General features: G+C 47.3%; 1 protein-coding gene across 1 annotated transcript; it reads right to left on the minus strand.

Annotated features, from left to right (window-relative positions):
- Positions 1-115: 115 nt before the first annotated feature.
- qsm (Zona pelucida superfamily protein qsm) lies at positions 116-20,499 on the minus strand. The gene is made up of 8 exons (XM_017906048.1): positions 20,027-20,499; positions 5,317-5,418; positions 5,078-5,187; positions 4,393-4,568; positions 1,716-1,946; positions 1,497-1,644; positions 1,236-1,380; positions 116-1,166 (listed from the first exon to the last, which is right to left on the minus strand). Exons 1-8 carry the CDS (start codon positions 20,091-20,093, stop codon positions 922-924), a joined length of 1,224 nt encoding a protein of 407 aa, XP_017761537.1. The 5' UTR covers positions 20,094-20,499; the 3' UTR covers positions 116-921.
- Positions 20,500-21,568: the final 1,069 nt, after the last annotated feature.

Below are 21,568 nucleotides of genomic sequence, written 5' to 3' on the forward strand. Positions count from 1 at the left end.
ACACCAAAGCTATATATATTTTTTTATACGGAATCTGCATGTATATACGAGATTATTAAACATTCCAAGTTTATAGGTATTTTGTATGTTTCTACACGTATCTTTATTAGCCTTCTCTCGTCCTTCTTTACGCGACTATAAAATAGGGACGCTTCTTCACGGATGCGAAATAACGAGCACGCGTATACGCGTGTTTCCTCTCGCTTTATTAAGAGTTATTTTACACTTGCGCGTTCCGTTATAATTGTATTGAGATTATAGCAGCAATTAATTACCTCATAATTGTCTAAGTTGCTTAAGTCACATCACGTTGTTACACCTCGTCGCGCGACTAGGTCTCTTCGGTATTCTCCGCTCGCAAAGGCCAATTTTCTTCTGGCAGTATAGCGGCTGTATTATTATGCGGTTATTCGCGAGGGTACAGCTGGGAAACGTATTAACGTATTAAGTAATGCGGATTACGAAAACAGAAGAGACAAGTGTGAAAATTTGGCGGTCGCAGAGCGGAGAAATTTCTTGAGCAGATGCTATTTAACCCAGAATCGAAGCTTTGCAGTTAATCTTCCTATACAGTAACCCCCCCTGTATCTTTCGAACGGTCGATTATATTTCTAAGACTAAAGACGACCGCAATCCTTCTATTAACACTGTACGGAACATCGTCCGAAATGCTAGGAGTCTCGGAGAATGTTGACCGAAAATGACATTCGATTGTTAATTTGATTCGATATCACACAAAGTAGATGCACGATCAATCTTTTTCCTACGTAGGAAGGAAAAGAATTATACTAATATCCGGCTAGAAATTCGATCCATTCTTCTCGCAGCGTACTCGAATCCTGTGCCGGTTTTCTCGAGCTGCTTTCTATTTACAGTCAGCGATTGTCGTCCATCGGTTTGCAAGATCGTTCCCTTTAAATCTTACAAAAATTTGCAGAAACAAAGGAGAACGAGGATAAAGGGTAAGACTGCTGTTCTACACGATGAGCCGTTTATCTCCGTTTCGGTAACCTTATACTTGAACTGTTCTTTAACTTCTTGTGCTATGAAAGCTCTCTCTTCTGTCCTGATCGTTGTCGGAGCAGGTTGCTCTCTCACTTCTTCGGCTATCACCGCCCTAGCTTTTGTCCTGTTTTTTCCTCTTCTGATGTACAATTCGGATAAAGCTGTCGAGTACAGAATTTCGATTAAACGACAGTAAAACTGGAACAAAACACGTAGCGCGGATCATTTACCTTTGTCCACCACTGCGTCTTCCTCAAAATCGACTTTAATCAGAGCAGACATAGTAACTTCGAAGATTTTATTCTTATCGGTATTCGAGACATCGATTGCTCTCCTTTTCCTGCCGAATCCAATTTGGCCGTTACTGCACTCGATCTGAAGCATTTCGTTAGTGAACAAGTGTCGATGGGAGTAAACGTTAACGCAATGACTTAAATTATAAGCTTTGCGAAATAATGGCGCGTTAATAATGGCAAAGATCGACAACATACCCCTTGGCACTTATCCAAGCAAACATTTACGGTACCGCGAAATTGAACGTATGTACTTTCTGGGAATTTGAATGCTCGGAATTTTGCCGTCAGAAAGTCGCCGTCCACCGTGTTGAAATTCTCGAACAGATATGGATCCACGGAGCAGCTGGCGACAGGAAAGACGATGTGAAACGTTCCGGTTCGAGGATACAGACGAATTAGAAAGAGTTCGCTTACCCATTAATAATAATAGTTTCTTCCTGTGATTTGGTGTCTGTGACTAACATATAGGTAACCAACAGTCCATAAACGGGCGCGGAACCATTGTCCAGGAAGATCTCCATCTGCAAAGGTGTACCTGGGCTAACGTTCAGTTCTCCAGTAACGAGATTACCACCTTGCCTTACGCCGACTCCCAATATCGGTACCGGTGCCGACTCGGAAATCTCTCCCCTGATGTCGATCACACTGGTACAGGAAGCAAGAGAGTCGTATTAAAATTTTTGCCGAGAAAGAAACGTTGTTTCTGGTTGAATCGTAAAATGGCTGTTAGAAGCAACACGCAGCCATCTGGCAAATGGAACTTATCGAACCTGAGGAAGATGCGATTGAATGTAATTTCCGGGCAAAAACTACGAACAAACATCACCTTATAACGTCGAATCGCGAGATTACGATGATCTATACGATTCAGTGGTCAGTCGGGGTAAAATTAAGCCGCTCGCGAGTCGCAAGAACACGGAAAATAGACGCGAGTGAATCGTGCTGCGACCTAGGTTACTTTCGACAGTCATCGACCTGAATCGCGTTTCTTCTTCTGCCGAAGCATTCGTCATTTCCGTGAAACCGTATGCCTGGCAACGTTACGAACGGCACAGGCTACAAACGGTACTGGAGAGACAGAGGATGATGACGAAGCCGGAAAAAGCAGGGACCGCGATAAAGTTTCCGTTTGGACGACGCGTTTGTCGATGAGCTTTTTGCTGTTCGCATCTGTTATCTTCCGTGAATCGAATAGACGCGCAAATGGACAACGATCGAAGACTATCCGAAGAATTTTCAGTTGTTCGATCATCCCCCGATAGTCGGCTGATGCGCACGGTGATCCCTAATCGCGATGGACGCATCCAATCGAGCAAGCGTGCAATTCCATCGACTTCGTGGAAGCAGAAACAGTTATCAAGATCGAGAAAGAATTTTCCCGTAGTGCGTAGCTCGACCTCGAGGAACGGCTACGGGAGATACCGCGTGATAATTCAACAATAAAGATTTTACGGCTTCCTGGTTGAGAGGCGACACATCGACGATCCGAAGAATCCGCGCAACAACCATGGCAAAGTGTACGATCGATTAGTGCCAATAAATTAGTGCCGCGAAACAGGAACGAGACAAAAATTCCACCTGTGTACGCACGGTTCGCATCGAGAAACTCCCGAGAGTATACTCGGGAAGAATGTCGCCTGGCGAAGTAACTTTCATCGGCGGGAAGTAGGAAGAGAATCTCTCTGACAGCAGTCGCGTCACTGTTGCCTGCTAAAATTACGTTACAGGTTTTCTGCCATCTGTCCATGACCGACTGGTACGTGCTGATACGTGCGTAACGCCATTCGTAAATCATAATTTGGCAACTATCATCGGGGATAAATCGCGAACGAAAAACAAAAGCGATAAACACGGGAATACGAGATGAAGAGATCCACGAATGTAAGAAGATTTATTCAAACGAGGTTTTAACAGGCCGTTTAGAAACGAAACGTCGAGGCTGCTTTGGAGGGGTCGTTAGTGTCTCTTATGCGACATTTACATGTTCCGGGCAAACAAAAGGATCTCCACGGATGGTCGTGCGCCGGTTGGAACGTTTTACCAGGAATATGCGGAGAATACGAACAAGTCGCAAAGTGAGTTTTATCGAAGGAACGGGAAAAGGAAGGGAGATTCTGTGACGCGAGGTATACGAGGCTAAAATTACATTTCAGGTTTTCCAGCACCTGCGCGTATAGGCTGGAAGAATAAATGGAACGTGGAATCATGAATCAACCCGGTGACCACGACAAATGTTCATCTTCGTTTAGCTCGTTCATTCGAATTAGAAAGCAACGAATGCTTGAATTTTCTTTCTTCCCGTAATACCGTGGCCTTCTTATTCTCGCACCGTTACCATTTTCTATACAATCTGTGCTTCCTCCTGTGTCATAATTGCCTCGAGATTAAATATCCTATTGAATGAACTGCTCGAAAGAAATATAATCTTGATCCGAACGAAGCTCGTCTCGCCTGGATCGAAGAAACCAACGATTGCAAACACTTTGCACGCGGTATACCGATATAGCGTGGATAATTACCAGTAGGTCAACGCGCCTCGTTTCATTCAGTACCTAAATCAAGAATCAACCTTCTCTTCTTTGATTAATCAGTTTTGCCACCTGCCTGTACGATTGCGATTAATTGCTAGCTATGATCCGAGAACGAACATCTTGTCTGACCAGACGCGATCTTATTTCGCTACAGCCTCAGCCCCGGAAACTTTTAACCGTTTAAATCATCGAAGAGCGAAATGCCTCGTACAACGGCGAGTTTATAGATGGATGAAAGTTTCGAAGATTATTTTAGCTGTTACTTCGTCGAGCTTCTCTGAACGTATTAGACGAGAAGCTGTCCTTGATGAGGATACGCAACTGTTGCGCGTGCACGATCGCTTAGGCGCGTTCAACAGCTGTTAGAATCGCGTTCGAATTGGTTTATAACTAGTGTCGTATAATACAACGGTTCTTGCTTACGGCTGATCTGCGCAAAGGTCTAAACTGACACACCGAAAATATAAATACGCGAATAAATCTAGAGGCGAATGATAAACGTAGAGGGATCTGGAATAAATAGCTTAGAAACTGAATATTAAGGTAAAAGATGAACTCACTCGGGTTCCTGGAAACCTGCTGGAAGAACGCTCCGTCGAACCGCGGTGTGATTGGCTGCGATCGAGATTCCAGGTTTCACAACGACTTCGGTGATAACACACTTTACAGTGAACGTGTGCTTGCTGGAATCCGCGGGCTCCTCCACTATTATCCGATGAAAGTACACCTTCTGACCCTGTATATCATTATACGACTGTAATTTTGCTACAATCCATGGCATCCTCGATCGAAACAATGAAAGGAGTAGTAACAATTTATCGCTGCTCGTGCACGAATCGATACGTTCGTTCGAACGTTCATCACGAGAGATCGATTTTATTTCACCGAATACACTTCCATCCAATCACGTTTTTATTCCAAAGAGTTCGCGAATGCTAACGCTAAATCGAACGCGAGCACGCCGATCTCTGTTCCATTGCGGCAGCCGGATACGGATTAATAGATTTCCTTCTTTCGCTTTGATAGGCAACTTATGCCACGATGCCAGAAGCCTCGCCGGCAGAACGGCTGATGCGAAAAACTTGCCACCGCGGGTCAAAGAAACTAAATTCGATCGGATCCGGCAAAATTGTTCCAACGTCGTATAAATCACGCTTCGTATCGGTATTGGTTAAATTATTCGATGATTTGAATTATTCGGAAATCATAGTTTTATCGGCCATCAGACTCGTAATTATGCCTTACCGTAACTTTGTTAACGACTCTTGTGATACCACATCGCAACATGTCCTGTTCCAAGAGCGGTAATCGGAACGTGGCGACGCCGTTGCTAAGCCGAGGTTTGCAAGCTTCGTCTGTAAAAGAAGATACGTTTCAGCGTGTAAAATACGCACGTACCTTCGCTTCCCGCTTCTATATCTCACAGCTACGTCCGCAACGCGGACCTTGGCACAGGCAGAAACACGAAACGAATCGATCTTTACCTGGAAAGTCCTTCATCTGTTGTAGATATATCCTCGCCTGCGGACTGCTCCTTGCGATGTCAACCTCCATCCACTGCTCGGAGCATCTCACTTTGCTTTGGACTGAAACGAAAAGACGGAAAGAAACGTTAGCCTTTACCGTAGCGCTTTCGAAAGAAAGGTCATACGTTCGATGCTCTCCTATCCACCGTAATCGTTTTCGCAAAACAAAGAAGAACATCGAATATGTCTATGTAGCGCAATATCGGTCGAGTAGATTAGACGTGTTTCGGAAAAACGGAAGACAAGGTTACGGAGGAAGGCAGACAGCATCCTGGCGAATGGCGAACGCGAGGAAAAAGAAGAGGAGAAGTACGACGTAGCCGCAAACTAACTTGCAGTATACCACGGTAATTGCCCCATAAAGTCGTAAACGTCTCGACCTTGAAAAGCGAGCAGCTCGACATCGTGCGCTCGAGAAACCCGGGCTGATGTACATCCCCCTAGGTTGGACCCTGTTTATTCGCGGAACTCGACGATAGATACTTTCACCGTTTGCGAGTAATGTCCGCATGATCCACACCGAAAGCACCGGTTTACATTATTACGATATGAGAATGCTCCGTCCAACTGTGAAAAACGAAGAACTCGCGGAGGAACAACCGCGCATCTCCTAGTTCATTTCCTACCCGGATAATTGAATTTTCAATCATAAATCTCGTACTAGAGATAAACGCGATCCAGCTTTACGCTCCCGTGATCGATGGCTAATTTCATCGCCATCGATATAACGATTCGCTATCGTTAAACCATCATCGATAACTGTATTTGACTATAGCAAATGTTCCAGCGACTGACGGGCGGCAACTGTCGAGGAAGGAAAAATCGAATAGCCGATAATTGAGATCTCCGTTCGAGTATAGATCAACGAACCATGCTAAATGATTTCATCCAGCAATCCACGTGGATGTCATTTGATACATAATTTCTGCGTTCATCTCGAGAACAATCGCTGTATCTCTGTGGGACGGCAAGGTGCATGCAGTTCATAGCCAGTTACGCGGCTCGAGTAATAATTCACGATGAAGGATTATCGTCACGCGGGCTACGCGTCGTTAAAGAACGTAGCATATCATCTACGCGACAGAGGACCGGAGTCGAGAGAGTTTCATGCACAAGCTGACTCCTCTCCATTGCAAACGAGAAAGCCAACGAACCACGCGCTCTGGTTGCCATCTCGAGATGGTTCGATAACGTAGCAGTCACGGATCGACGACGTTTGCTTATGAATCGAGACAACGACGTATGTTTGCCTCTGTGATCCAAATACATTTTACTCGAGAAATTTTCCAACGTTTCGACGTTTTCTCGCTGCGAAGGAAATTTTTCCACTCCTCGCTTGTCTCTCACCTATTTTCACCTGTCGCTCATCGTGACAAGCCTGAACGATGAAACGTCTCACCCGGACAGATCTCGTGTCCCCGTCCTCGTTCATCGTTTCCGTCTGTCCATCGAGTCGCGATTAACGCGCAAATTACGCGACTGCACGGTGTGTCACTTTCAAATAGCCCCAGGGTTGGCGGTCTTTTCCATTAGCGAGTTTAAAGTGCTTCCCCAGGCGGCACAACCACCTGTACGATCCTCCACAGCCATCTCTCGACGGAGGTCCGTGACCTTAAACTCTTTCTTCTTCTTTCGTTCTGTGTTCTTCCCCTCTATTTCCTTTTTTCATTTTCGACGTCCGCTACGTTTTTGCTCTACCGCCGAAGCCTCTTTTACTCTGCTCCTCCTCGATAGCAAGCTCGCTTCTTCTTCTTCTTCTTCTTCTTCTTCTTTTTCTTATTTTCTTCCTCCTCTCCCTCGTCTTCTTCTTCTTCTTCTTCTTCTGCTGCTGCTGCTTCTTCTCCCTCTTTCTTTCTTCGCTTACCTCTCCTTCTTTGTGTTTTGATCAGCGGCATTCTCCTAACATCGTAGTCACTGCGAGAGATCCTGCACCTCCAATTTTTTCTTCCTTACCTCTCTGTTTCCAGTGTTCCTCGCGATGTCATTTATTTACCCCGCTGTCAGACAGGCGGAGGACTTCCTGTTTCGGTTTTTTCCACCTCGTCGACGGTCCTCCAACGAGCTGCAACTTTTTTTTTCGAGTATCCTCCGGTTCGGACACTCGCCCCATTGTCTTCGTAATTTATGCCGCCGATAGGGATCCGCTTTCATTACCGGGGTAATCGTTTCGTCCGAATGCTGCCGGTTCTTCGTTCCGCGAACGATTCTCGACGCCGCGGGAGAGACTATACATGACCCTTGTACCTTTCTTCTTTATTATTCTCGCCGAGTTTCCGATCCCTTCCTCTCTACTCTTTACCGTCATTAAATCCGAGAAGCACGCATCACCCCGCTCTCTGAGAATTCCGTTCTTCTCTGCCCTTCTCCTTTTAACACTGCCTTTTCCTCCCTCTCGCTTCCCTTACTCTTCCCTTAGTCTTCCCTCTGGCTCTGCGCTCCGTCCTCGCGAGATTAAGATCTCAGGAAGTTTACGAAGAAGTCGAAGCTCACCTTTACCCCCGGCACGGTTTTCCCACCTTGCCACCTTTCTACGCTCCTCCGCTAGCCCCCCTCGTTGTTAATTGCTTCCCACTTTTTCTTCCTACCGATAAGACTTTCTTATCTCTTTACGATTGTATCTATGTACCCGACGCGTTTGCCTTTGTAATTTTTAAGCGACTTTGCCAATTGTAATGGAATAATCTTTGACCCGCTTTCTCTCTCTCTCTTTGATCGAGCCTCGATAACTGATAATACGAGACGAATAACGTAGATAATAATTTCCATAATTTCCAGAAAGTTTTCCACATCTTCCTGATTTTAGTTTTATTGTGTTCATGAGACGAATATGTATCAGCATGAGCATAACGTGTCTGTTGAGAAATGTCGTATAAAAGGTTCCTTAATCCTATATCGTGGACCAATTAAGGTTGATCAAGCTAGTTGCAAGTCTAGCATTCATTCTTGCTCTATGGGACATCGCCGTCAATACGATACGGTTTAAAAACTATCGCAAAATATCGTCGACTGTTTTAAAGAAGCGTGATTTTCTATAATCGTTACACGGGATCCAAATCGCTAATGATGTAAATTTTGGTTATGATTTCGGCAATTTTTGAAATACGACGTTACTTCGAAAATGTCGTTTACGTAACGGTTATTATGAGTTATTTCCGGAATCGTTTCTACCCTTGGTGCAAATTCGAAAAAGAAAACGAGTGATCGGTTTCACTGTCGATGGTAAACGGACTGTGTATTTAATGTTCGCATAGTGGTCCCTTATGAACGGTTCCCTCGTGTTCCGGTTTCTATCTCTTTTCTTTGCTCCTCGCTATTACGCCCTTTCTCCGACTGTTTCATAAAGTGGCCGGGGAAGAAGGAGGAATTGGTGTAAATTACGGCAACACACGACCGTTGGGATTACAATAATTTGAGACCATTACCGATCTCGGTGTTCAGACAAGAACGAAGGCGCATAATTACGCGTCATCGCGCCATAATACGCTCCGTGCTGTACGGATTACGATGCCAAAGATCAAGGACAGTTATATCGCGAGAGAAAATCAGTGACAAAGTTCAATTTGTATCGCTTTAATTCGAAGAGTCGAGAATAACGAAAGTTCTCCAGCGTTTTTAAGAAAGCTCCGCGAATGGTCTTTTTCACAACGATTCAGAACTCGCTAAAGCTTCCGTGAAAGACATTCGAGATGTGTACATTTGTCGACAGCGAACGGCGTGGGCGACCCCATTTTCCAATGACGCGATTAGCATTCGTATTCCGTTGTCTATACACCCATACGTCGTTAACTGTACAACTAACAACCACGAGTGGAGAAGAACAGACAACGAAGCGTGCACTTGGAAATTTCTGCGGCTAACAATTAAGTGGCAGCAAAGAATGGATCAGATCGAACAGGATGCACGTTCCTTGATATATCCTCCTGCACGTTCGTTTCCGGTCGTGCATGATTCACGCATACCGTGACATATTCTTACATCGACAACCTTGTTGTCTAATTTTATCGTCTATCCGAGATGGACGATGCGTAGCAACTTCAATTCTAAAATCCACGATGGTTTACCCCGATCATCTCAAAATATTGTAGAGAAAATGCCCGTTGACTAACAATTGGATGGATATCGCGCATGTTAAGAACTTGACTAGGGGTTAATAGGATGTAGCGTAGACCAACTTCGGTAACACTTTGGTAACCATAGAGAATCGAAGTCACGGGAACTGGTTTTAAACCATCAACGAGCTTGGGAGAGTAGCCATTACCGGCTAGATGCTGCACCGTGCCTTAGCACTTGAGACGATTATTCTTTAATAAGGATTCCAAGGATACAACGAAGATATAATATTCGTCGATTTTGGTAGACGATCAGTATTTTTTAATATCAAGGAGATAATTAATAAATCAACGAGTCTCGTTGGGCCTTTTACGTTTCATGTGCCTTGGGTCTGACAGCTATAATTGATATCATCACTCGATACTTTTAGTTTAAGGTATAGTTATCACGCGTGGAATAACGCTATGCGATATTACATTTTTCGCGTGGATTTAGAGCGATTGGCGTAAGAAACGGATCGCAATTTGCAATTATAGACATTCTAACGAAGCCAAGCAACGTTTCATTTCGCCAACGAGAAATTGGCCACGGAATCAATTGGTTGCTTCACGATCTGGAATAATAATGCATCGTGCTGGAATAATAACGATCGTTATTGCATTGCTATTGCTTTGAACGGTACGGAGTCGGCAGGGATTCAGCGCCCCCCCGTGGATTCGTACGGTAATCGAGAAATCAGTTTTGGAGACAACGCGTTGCTCCAAAGGCGATCGTTACGATCGCAAGCGACTTCGATATCGCGAGACAAAAGATACCATTTCCAAGATCGAGATTCCAGCGAGCTTCCAACGACTTCCGCTTGCAAGCAGAGTGCATTGCTCGTAAATCGATACGCTTTCGAAGTTACAGTTATAACACAGGCTGCTGGTGGTAGGCGAGTTTCGAGCGCTGAATTTTACCAAGGAACATCTCTTGCTGAAGCTGTGTCGGCCGGAATTTCGAAATGAAGCAATTTCGCGAGTGGACTACGAGAAAAGACGAGTTGATGCCTGTAAACTTGCTGCGAGATACGCGCTACATTGGATGGTAATTAAGAACGCGCGATATTAATTGCCACAATTTCTAAGAAGCACATCCACACCCTGATGCTTCGGCGACCCTCGTTACGGACGATGTTAATTAAACGAACGCCTACGTTTTCCTAGTTATGCAAATAAATTCGCCACTCGCGTTCCACCGACGACCGACCACGCTGCCTCGCTAATTCAAACGTCACCTCTGTACATAATTCAATTACTCCTCGTTGTCGTTGCCCGATCTCCTCCACGCGCCACCGCGAGTTATTTTCCCCTTAACAATGCAACAGTTGTGCATGCTGTCTCGTACTGCCAGGTGCTGAGAAAAAGACGCGTGCAATTCCTACGTCTGCTTAAGGATTAACCGTTGCGAGAGACTACAGGCGACAGTTGGCATCTCTTCGGCGTTATTCCTCCTGGCGAATTTTTACCAATCGCACGATCCACGTGGACAAGAATTTATTTTGATACTGCGCGCAGAGGATCACGCGAGTGGAAACGATATGGCGTTGGCGTGTTTCGCGTGATACGCGATAGATAAATATCGCGATGGTGGCCGAACGAAAATCACAGGAGGAATCCGTTTACTTGGCTAGTGGTTGCTCGAAGGAGCAGCTAGACGCGGCGAACAGAACGCATAGAGCGTTGCACGACTGCGTAACAGGATCGAAAGTTCGTAATCGATGCGAGGTAGGTTGGCCGCGAGAGTGATAAAAGAGGAGCGGACTCGGTAACGGTGATTTCATTCCGGTTCCTTTGGCCACGGCGCGATATACGCCGCGGCCCGATTACAACGGCTGCCAGCGGTAAATCACTGATCATCAGCGATCATTAGCGATCTACGATTCCGTCGATAGGACCGATGGAAACGAGAGAATCACCGCGAAACACGGTGCATACGACCACACACGGATCGCTCGCGAGACCGTGAGGCTGAAACAACGAGTCTAACGATCCGTATCTCTCTGTGCTATCTCCTTCGTATCTTCTCGCTAAATTCCTCGTCTTTTCGAGCGTCGGTAGAAGTTACATAACTGAAAATCGCAGACCGGTTTCGACGATGAACGCGCAATTTCGATACGGCCAAAGCTAAGTGATTTTCCCCTTAATCGTCTGGAAGATGCAAAGAGGTTAAAGAGATTCCGCCTGGAGATTGGTACAAACTTGCCACGCCACGAGTGAATCTTAAGCACGCATTTTGCTATTTTCAGCCTCGCGCGTCAGGCAGCGTTTAAACGGCCATGGAGAAGCAAGCAGCTTGGACAATGCGCGTCGAAGCAGCGTCCTCCAGGTGTCCGATAAAACGTAATAGAATGCTGGCAGCAGGTTGCGAGAACCTTTTTACCACGATGATCCGAACAAATCGGTTGGAAAGCGACTATCTTTAACACAGAGCTTCTGCTTTGGAATTCGGTTTCGAGCTTTGCCGCTCTGCGTCGTTCGTTTATATCGCCGCTACTGTTCGCCCCTGTCGCGCGTAATCGATTGCGCGGAAGCGATCGATCGTGCGTCGCATACCAAGGTCAGCTATCTACCTACGAACGCGAGCAACACGAATCGCAGAAATCCTAGGAATATCGCGTCTCTGGAATACAGACGAGTTCTCCTTTCTCTCTTCAAAACTCTTCGAAACTTCCTCGAAGCGACGCGAAGTGCATCGAGATGGAAGATCGAACGAATCGATGTACACGTCCCGAGATCCGATTTTTCAGTTCGATTTCCACGAAGAACCACGAGAATTCTTCCATGAAGAAGAGGCTGTCGATTTGCTTTCGCGATTCGAAGAAATAATTGTCCAGCGACGCGAATGCAAATGACATCGGGAGGATCGGTCGCGGTCGTGGGGTCGCGGCTAGTCACGAAACGAGAGACACGAGAAGCAAGGTGCATGGCGCGCGCGCGCCAAATGCAGGATGAATAATTTATCATGACGGCGATCCGTGCACAAATTATGCGCGTGGTCGGTGATTACCGTTATGCACATTTTCGGTAATCTCGGGAACGATTAAATCGTCGGTCCACCAGCGGAGCACGGGCGGAGTAGTACCGGCCGAGCACCGGCGCTCTACCGGCGGTCCATTATTTAAACAATTTTACGCCTCGGATCGCTGGTGCATAAAACGTTCACACGCGTCGTTACGTGGCCGTTCGACGTGCATTTTTTTCGGCCCGCATTCTTCCAATCTCTCGCAATGTAAAACGAAACTTAACGAGAGGCACGTTTATTCTTTTTGCCGTGGCATTCGCCGGTATTCTTTCGACTGATCGCGATTTCACCCGAGTGGTGGATTCCTCGATCATCGCCGACGCGTAACGGAATTTTATCTCCGACTGCGACCATCAGTTTTTCTTTTTTCTTGTCCTTTTTCCGTTTCTTTGCACGTTCGTATTGAGCACCCCAATCGAATTCTAGATCGTATCGGGCATGACACGACTGTACGTTTTCCCCGCGTAATTGCAACATTGCGAACTTATTCCGGGGAGAATAACCCTTTGTCATTCAAAGTGACTTCCTCGTACTGTCATCGTCGAGATATCGAATCGGGTTGAAACTATCTCCAGGCGACTTCCGGCACGCTTTATTATCCAGACTTTGTAGTGCTCCCGACCCAAGCACGGAATACATTTTCCAGAGGATACTCGCGTGCTTATCTGATCACGGGATTTAATTGTTTCCGCGAGTTCGTCCTTTCCTCGTTGATTCTCGGACGTCCCCAGCGAGGGAACAACTCCGGAGTTGGCAAATATCCTTCGAAATTACATCGTCTCGTGTCTTCTCCGTTATTCCTTCTTTCTTTCGCAACAGATCTTTCTCTCTCCTCTTCTCCTCTTCTCCTCTTTCTTCCCTTTTACAATCCGAATCCGTTTTATGCGAAAAAATCTGCTGAAAAAAGGTAGAAAGTGGGATTTTTTCCCCGCGAATTCCTTTGCACGTTCGACGTACCGGTTTAGCGTGATCATCCATAGCGAAGGAAAACGACCCACCATTTCGAGCGTGTTTAATTTATTTTTAATTTCAACCGTGTCGTTACCGCGCCTCGTAACGTGCAATTATTGCCGCGTATAAGTAAACGTTCGTGGCGAAGCGTACGCGAATCAGCGCAGATTTATTACGTTTGATAGCAGAGGCAACGATCATTGGCAGAACAGTGGAATTTTCTGATACAGACTCCGTCCAGAGACATGCACGAATGATGCTCGTCTGCTAGTCTATACTCGCGATTCGGTACCGATAACACCGCTCCTTGGATTGCTCGTGAACGCGTGGCGGTGCATATTCGACACGCTTCTCCGATGAAAACAACTTTTTCATCCTTACAAATGCGATGCTCGTAAGTTGGAGAAGGTATCTAATCTCTTCAGATGCTCCCCGGATTTCTCCGTCCCGTATGCGATTTCTCGCAACGAGAACGGCCAACGTTACGCTCCTCGGTCGACTTAATTATCGATGGTAAATTCGAATGGAAAGAAGAACGTTAAATGGATCGATCTTCGCACGGAGCAAACGATGCACCGTTTACGAATCCGCAAACGCACGATCCTGCGTACGCGAGTCGCTTAACCGTTTGAGTGCCACGGGTCATTATTGTTTCCCAATGGATATTTGCCAAGCGGCGCGATAGCGCTTGTCATATTCCGTGTCCAAAAATGCCGAGCGGCGCGATAGCGCTTCTCATATTCCGCGTTCACCAACCGAGCGCGCTGATTGTCAGCTTCGCAGCTCAGAGCGCTGGGCACTTTTGGACACAAAATAGAAGAAGCGCGATCGCGCCGCTTGGCACTCAAACGGTTTAAAGATCGTGCAAACGTAGCACCGCGTTAACGACCGTTGTAATCATTCTCGTGGTTGTTCGTTACTTCATCGGAATAGATATAAAAGCATCGACCGACAGCAGTTTCGTTAACTGGCCTGTGCCGACAGTCAGTTTACGACCTATGTCGCACCTTTTTACAACCGTTCTCGCTCTCGTATCTGATCAAGAAAATCCTCGCGTGCTTATTTCCCTCCCCCCCTCCCCGCCCCTCTTTTCGCTAATGGATCCCTCCGCGGAGTCCACGCACGCGCAGTACTTTCGCCAGTATTTCTAACTTCGTCCCATTAAGATTGCTCATTCCGTTCAGCGTTATGGTACTTCCTTTCGGACGCCGCTGTAATTATTACGTTCGTTAGCATTAATTCTTCGTTAATCTTGAATTTCACCGTGAAGTTCGCGTTTGAACCGATCTCACAGGAGAACCTACTCCGTATCATTTATTAATGTTTCCTCGATTGTAACAGCATTCGTGCGAACGCTTTGTGGCCTGGTCGTTTGCACGGAACGATCGTCGTTCCGTGGATGTCGTCGTAGAAACGGCAAGCCACCACGAGACCACCGATTCCAAATTTCATCCTCGTCGTCCGACAAGATATCGCCGCATTCCGCGCGCGAGGAAGATCAGTCTCTATCGAACCCGGAAGATCTGCCCCCTCCACGGCGTCGAAGAATGATATTTAAAAGCGCGACGAAGGCTTTTGAGCAGCCAGGAACAAGCAGATGAACGTTCGCTCGATCGATCGATCGATCGCTTGCAGCCACGATTATTTCATGAAAACACCGTCTTTGTTAATGAATTACGAATGACTAGCGACTTTTAAGAATCACGGAACCGTCGAAAAAGATGTGCAAATGATTAATGACCAGACGAGAACAGCGGACAAGCGACGAAGAACCGCGAGCAACGCTATACTCCAGCGTTCGGTTGATCATTATGAATGGCGAAAACGAGCGGTTACAAAGGTTAGCGAGCTAGATCGAGCGTTGGTATAATGGGTCAGATGGAAGGGAAGGCAATTATTCCGGTGAAACGGCGGTTTCGCCAGGCGAAGAAAACGACAAGACGAGACGGGCTTGTAGTAGTCGTCGAAAGCCGGTACGAAATAGAAGAAGAACACGGCGATCCGCCGGCCCGATTATACTCCGCTTCTCGAAAATTGCTACTTTATATACGCGTCGCGAGACCAGCTTGGAATTATGTCTCAGATGCGTAAATCCGGTAGGTGGAAATCCTTGAAGCTGAACTACCGAACTCGTCCAACGCGCTTCACCTCTCCGACTACTACACACTTTGGACAAGCGTAGCAAAATCGGCGATAGGTAGTCTCGAAAAAGAAATTGCACGCAAGGCAAGTAGGAGGAAGGTAGAAAAAGAAGACGCGAGCTATTCGGTAGATACCATTACGACATCGACTAAAGAAGAGACCGACATGTTCCTTACGTGTCAATCGTCGCGTACGGCCGCACCTCGAGTTCGCAAGAAGATAATATTGCCCGCCTAAAACGGAGGCGAGGTACCGCCGAGCAATTTTTACGGCAAGCCTCTCTCCTTCGAGAAGCTTATACGGCATCGAGAAACGATCGTCGAACGGGAGGAATTCGCCCGTGGGTGCTCCTGTCTGTCCTTCGTCTCCACACGCACAGGCACGCGTGCCCACGCAGTCACGGTGACACGACACGCGTGCACCGCGAGTGGTTCAACCGGTATCCGCCATATTTGGCTGGAGGAACAGCCGCGTGAACTACGGAGATGCAGAGATCCAGCAGAGGAAGAGGTCACCGATGCTATCGGTACCGGGATAAGCCATTTGGACTTGCCATTTCAACCAAAGAATCTTCCCGATATACCGTGAATTATAACTAATCGGGAAGTCGTAAATTAACTAAGGAGAGAGAGAGAAGAAGACAGCGAGAGAGGGAGAGCGCGCAAATGTATTCCACCGTAAAAAAATCTTCGCCTTTCGAGGAGATGGGAGTTTCGTTGCCACCCTATCTATTCTGTCTATAACGTTACCCTCTAAATTTAAAGACAGTTAGAGCCAGGCGTAAAACAAGCGAATCGAAAGAACCCCTTGCGTTCTTCGAAACTCGATAATCTTTTTCCCTATCGATCTCTCGCTTTTTGTGCGGATGGTAGGCGCTCGTGAAAAGTGGAGAATGATTCTCGCGTAAACGCTCGAACGTGTGGGATCGAACGTTAAAGAGTATCTTCGAGACCTCGAAGATCTAACACGGCTGGGTTTCAGCTTGGAAAAACTTTCCACGGTGAATAACGTTTACGACGGAATATCGTAGTCAGCGTGGCATGGAATGTTAAAGGAACGACGAAGAATGGACGGCACGTTTCTCTTCCATCAACGGATCGCCATTCATGCACCACCGACATAAAGGATTTTGTGTCAAAGATCACGATCCTCCGGTGATCATTTTTCCTTGCGAGAACCAGGGCGCGATAACTGTATAAATTTTCCCCTATGCAGCGCCATTTTTCTTCAATCGCAAAAGTTGCAACCGCGAATACAACGAGGAACGATCGACGACCGACCAGCCAAGACCCAGTTCCACCTCGTATGGAAAAAGTAGAAAAAGTACGATCATCCGTCGAACGTTGGTCGATCGACGCGTCTGGATGGATCGTCGTTGAAAAAAGTAGATCCGCTAGATCAGCCACGGCAGACGACGTAATCTCGATTACCGGACGAATTGATCCTCGTGTAATAGCTTTATTCGAAATTCCATTCACTGCGAGTCGAATGTGTAATCGTTTCTTCGTTGATCGTTTATCGATCGGTGAGAAAAACGAATTATTAATCTAATTTTCATTAGATTCTAATTCCGATAGAAGCTATTAGTCGGGAAGGAAGGACGAAGTGATCGATCGGCCGACGTCTAGACCTTCTAGCGAGATCGCAGATCGAGTTTCCGATCTGGAATCTCTCGGAGAAGATCGTTTCGATTTCAAACTGGATCGACGACAACGCCTCGTCGGGACGTTTTGAACGCACAGCAGCTTTTACGATCCTCCATACTTTTTTCTTCCTTGCGCATCAGCCTTTGTATTTTCTGCACTGGTTCCCTCCCTCCCTGCCCCTTCTCAGCGGATAATTGTTTTTCCTATTCATTTTATACCTTCTCGTCCATGGTGGTCTCGAGCAAAAATCGATGAAAATCGATTGGACGGTAGATCGCTTTGCTGAAAACCGGAGTGTCAGCCTTTTTAGCCTTTTCTCCGCGCTCTTCGCCGATGTCCAACGTCCGTGCAGATTGGCAACCGGTTTTCCTATGGCCTCTCCCAGCCGATTCCTCACTCCCACTCTCACTCCCACCTTCGATTCCCATTCCAGCAGACCCTCTCGCATTCTCTGCGTCCTCCTCCACCAGGGACGCCGCGTTATCCCATCTTCTCCCTTTCTTTCCACTCTCCTTATCTCTCCCTCGTCAGCTCTGTCCTCCGCTCTTTCACCGTTTCCCCATATCTTTCGGAAGAAATACGCAACGAGCTTGTCACACTGAACGATGCTACACGACCAACGTTGCAAATTCTTCCCAAACCGAGCCCATATCCGGGCGACTTGCTCGCCGCGTCATCTTCAACGAACATCGATTACGCATCCATTCGATTCCCTTTTTCGCCAATTCTTATTTTGCATACAACACCACAGTGCTTGACCGTAACGCGTCGGTGCATTGCGAAACGCTCGTTCGTATATCGTTCGTTAGCTTCGTTTCAGCTTCGTTCGACGAACACCACCACCGGGGTTTCTGGTTCCACGGCTACGTCACTGCTCGACCCCTGGCACTCTCGTTATTTCTCGTTCTTTCTCGTTCCTTGCCACGTGTTTCAGTCGATCGCGAAACGTACCGAGATACCGTTTCCGGCTGCCGCGGTATCTTTTCGCTTTCTCGCTAGAGGTTCTAACCGCGTTCGCAATTTCTCGCGGCTTTTCCCGATCTTCGATCGCGATACGCGATACGACGGAGACTGCGATGCCTGCAAACCACCGGCGATTATTATTTCATCTTCGCCGTGAACCGCTGCGGCCTCACTGCCTCCTTTTAATCGGCCAACTCGATTTAGTCCGCGATTGAACGCGCTTTTTGCGTTACGCTCCATCTCTGCTTTTTCATTTCCTTCTACCGAGCTATCGACCATAAGGAAAGATATCGAGAGTCGGCCTGACCAGGCGGTTTCTACGCTGTCGCGTAGTTTCCTACGACGAGGCAGTTTATACGTTTATCCGCACCCTTTTTATTTCCCATCTACGACATACGCGGAATTTAGCGAGGGAAAGGAAGAAGGTCTACGCTTTGAACATCTGAAATGGCCGAATATGTTTTCAAGAGAGAATGGAATCCGGACCCGAGTCGTGGAAGAAACGCAGAATGCACAGCGACGAGAGCGATATCTAGTTAGGTCGAATTTCACCTTCTCTTTCCAACGTTCCTCTGGCCACGTGCTGCGAATCCGAAGCGGTGAAAGGAGAAGAACGGAATACAAAATTCGTCTTTGCATTCGACCCCCGTTAAATCGACGACTGATCGATCTTGCGAATAAATTGGCGAAAGAGGTTGCAAGGATCTGCGAATCGACGCGGATTACGAAGGAACGAGAAGAAAGCGCGGAGTTGGAACGTAACTCGAAGCGTAGAAAATCACTTTCCTCCTCGCGTTCCCTTTCTTTTCCCAACGGAAAGAATCCTCTTGGCATCGGACATGCCCAAGTGTTCGCTCGGATGTTCGCTCGTTACTACGTCCAACCGACCGACAGAGGTTGGCTAATCAATTTCGTTGGCTCGCGAACAAGAATCCGAGATGGTGGAACGGCGAAACGTGGAAGAAAATCGAACTCGATCGATCAACCAGAGACAATGCAGCTACCATTAAGCTAGCACCGAGGAATTAACTCGAAGAAACGAATTACCACGAGGAAGCAATCGAGAACGATGTGTCTTCCGTTTGATTACGCAAAAAACGCTTCGTCGCTAAATCAAACGGCACGGAGATCCTCGAACCTACTGTGATTTCTATCGTCGACTCGGCCAATTCGCGATGAAATTAATTTTTTGCCAACTCCTGGCGAACAAAAACGTTCGACTTTCGCCGTGGATAGCAGTAAACACGTAACGCTGCGTCTCGAGTAGCTAGAAGTAGCGAGTGGCGAATAACGAGATATAAGAGGATCGCGTGATTCATCGAGCAATGTTATTGTTCGCGCGTAAATCACGCGAGTTTCGAGCCACTCGCACGGCATTATCGGCATTCTCGCGTAATTTTCCGGCTCTTTTCCGCTCGCCAAACAGCAACTCCACGCGTAGACTAGTTTTTCGAGCATCGAGGATTCTTGCGCGACAAAAAGTTCCCCTGCAATCTAAAAACATCCATCGAAAGCGGTTCCGCTCGCTTACCGCCACACATTTCCGTCAACTTCGCGTCGAAACGGTGGTACACAATTATCCCGATCGCTATCCTATCGACGGGAATGGGTACATCGCGTATCACGATACGCGTAACTCGAACCCCGTTAGCTCGAAGGAAAAGAGATACGAAGGCATTACGTCGAGGTCGATGCGACACAATCGAGTGGCGCAATGGACGAGTGAACGTCCGTCGGCCTTGAGCCAGACATCCACTGTCCACGTGACACGTTTCGAGAAACTCGAAATTCCGGCCACATCCTGCTTTTCCGGAAAATGCTAAACGGATTGGTGCTACTTTAGCTTTGCTCACCGTTCGCTCCCGCCACACCAAGAATACATATCCAGCACAGGAGCAGTCTCCGGGATCCAGCCTCCATGACCACTTACTCGCCCGAACGACGTACGCGGAGATACTCGAAGCGGTGAATCGGCAAAAGGAGCGGCGAAGGGGTCAAAGGGGGGAAGGAAAATGGGGAAGAAGGAGAAGGAAGGTGGGAAAAAAGGGAAGACACGGTGTTTTCGCTCTAACCGTGGAAAAGTTTCATTTAGTCGGATTGTCGTTGGCTCTCCTCGACGATTAGCTTCAACGGCGTCGATGTTCACTTTTGCGTATATCTTGCTCGTTCTACGCGCAGAGTGCTCGCTGAGCAAAACAAGTTGCGAGAGAAGAACGGTAGAAACACCGGGAACACCGGGGACACCGGGAACACCGGGAGGAAGGGGAGAAATGGCGAGGAGAAACGCCGCGACGTAACCGATTCGGAGCTGTTCCCCGAGCGAGAACGCGAGAGACACTGACGGGCCCGTGCACTGGCGGGAGAGTTCGAACCGCACACCGACACACACCGGACCCACGGACCGCGCGCAGCCGGACGTCGACGCAGAACGGGGCAACATCTTTTTAACGGCGCGCACGTGAGATCCGTCCGCTGGTACTCCGTGCAGCAGGTACCCTTGCCGCTGATACCGACATTTTTTCAAACTGCCGGCTTAACCTCTCGCGCGACTCACAGCTGTATTCCTCCAACAAAAACAACGAGTAAAGGTGTAACGCTACAGAGATCTCGAGAGTAACTTTTAAGCGTTCGTACGACCGAAAAATTTGACGGATGAAAATGAAAACGCCGCGTTGATTTTGCGGCGTTTGTGGAATCTCGTACGACCGCGCGAGTAATTCGCTTTCGAAACATCGTTTCGCTGGCATAGGCGAAGAAGAAAAATTTTTGCGAAGAAGTATAAGAATCTCCGTCTAATTGCTTCGTAAAGATCGATCAGTGCGGCAAGATCGATGGGAACGATACGCAAAGAGAGATTATTCTCTCCTCCCACGAGTAGTTGTCGGCTCGAGGTTGTCGGAGAAATAACGAGCTGCACGTTTTGGGCCCGAAGAACGCTTCGATATTTCAACTCTGACGTGTTTATGTCGCCTACGAAATCGAGTCACGTAGGCCGAGCTCTTTTCGAGGTTCCTCCCGTTGAGAAAGCTTTTTATCTTCAAAGAATGGTCGGACGTCGCGTGGCCGTAGGCGTACAGGTCCACGACGCGCTCGGTTCTGGGCCTTACATGGATCTCTGGTCTGAGTCACTGCCCAAAGTAGACTATGTAAATGCGTTCGGCCAGCTCGAAGAACTGGTCGTCTGTTTATCACGTTAAATCTTCTCTTGGAAATCTTCCAGTGCGTCGTCCTTTTTAATTCTATTTATAACTGGCTCGCTCCTCTGTGATATGAAACACGAACCGGAATAAGTAATTGGAAATCGATATGATGAACCGAAGCTGGACCGTGAGCGAAAAGATGCATGATTTATACGGAGGGTAGCCGTTGATCGATAATTAACTATCGCATTAGCG

The sequence above is a fragment of the Eufriesea mexicana genome, unplaced genomic scaffold (assembly GCF_001483705.2).
Source record: "Eufriesea mexicana isolate 0111107269 unplaced genomic scaffold, ASM148370v2 scaffold5018, whole genome shotgun sequence".
NCBI classification, from domain to species: domain Eukaryota; kingdom Metazoa; phylum Arthropoda; class Insecta; order Hymenoptera; family Apidae; genus Eufriesea; species Eufriesea mexicana.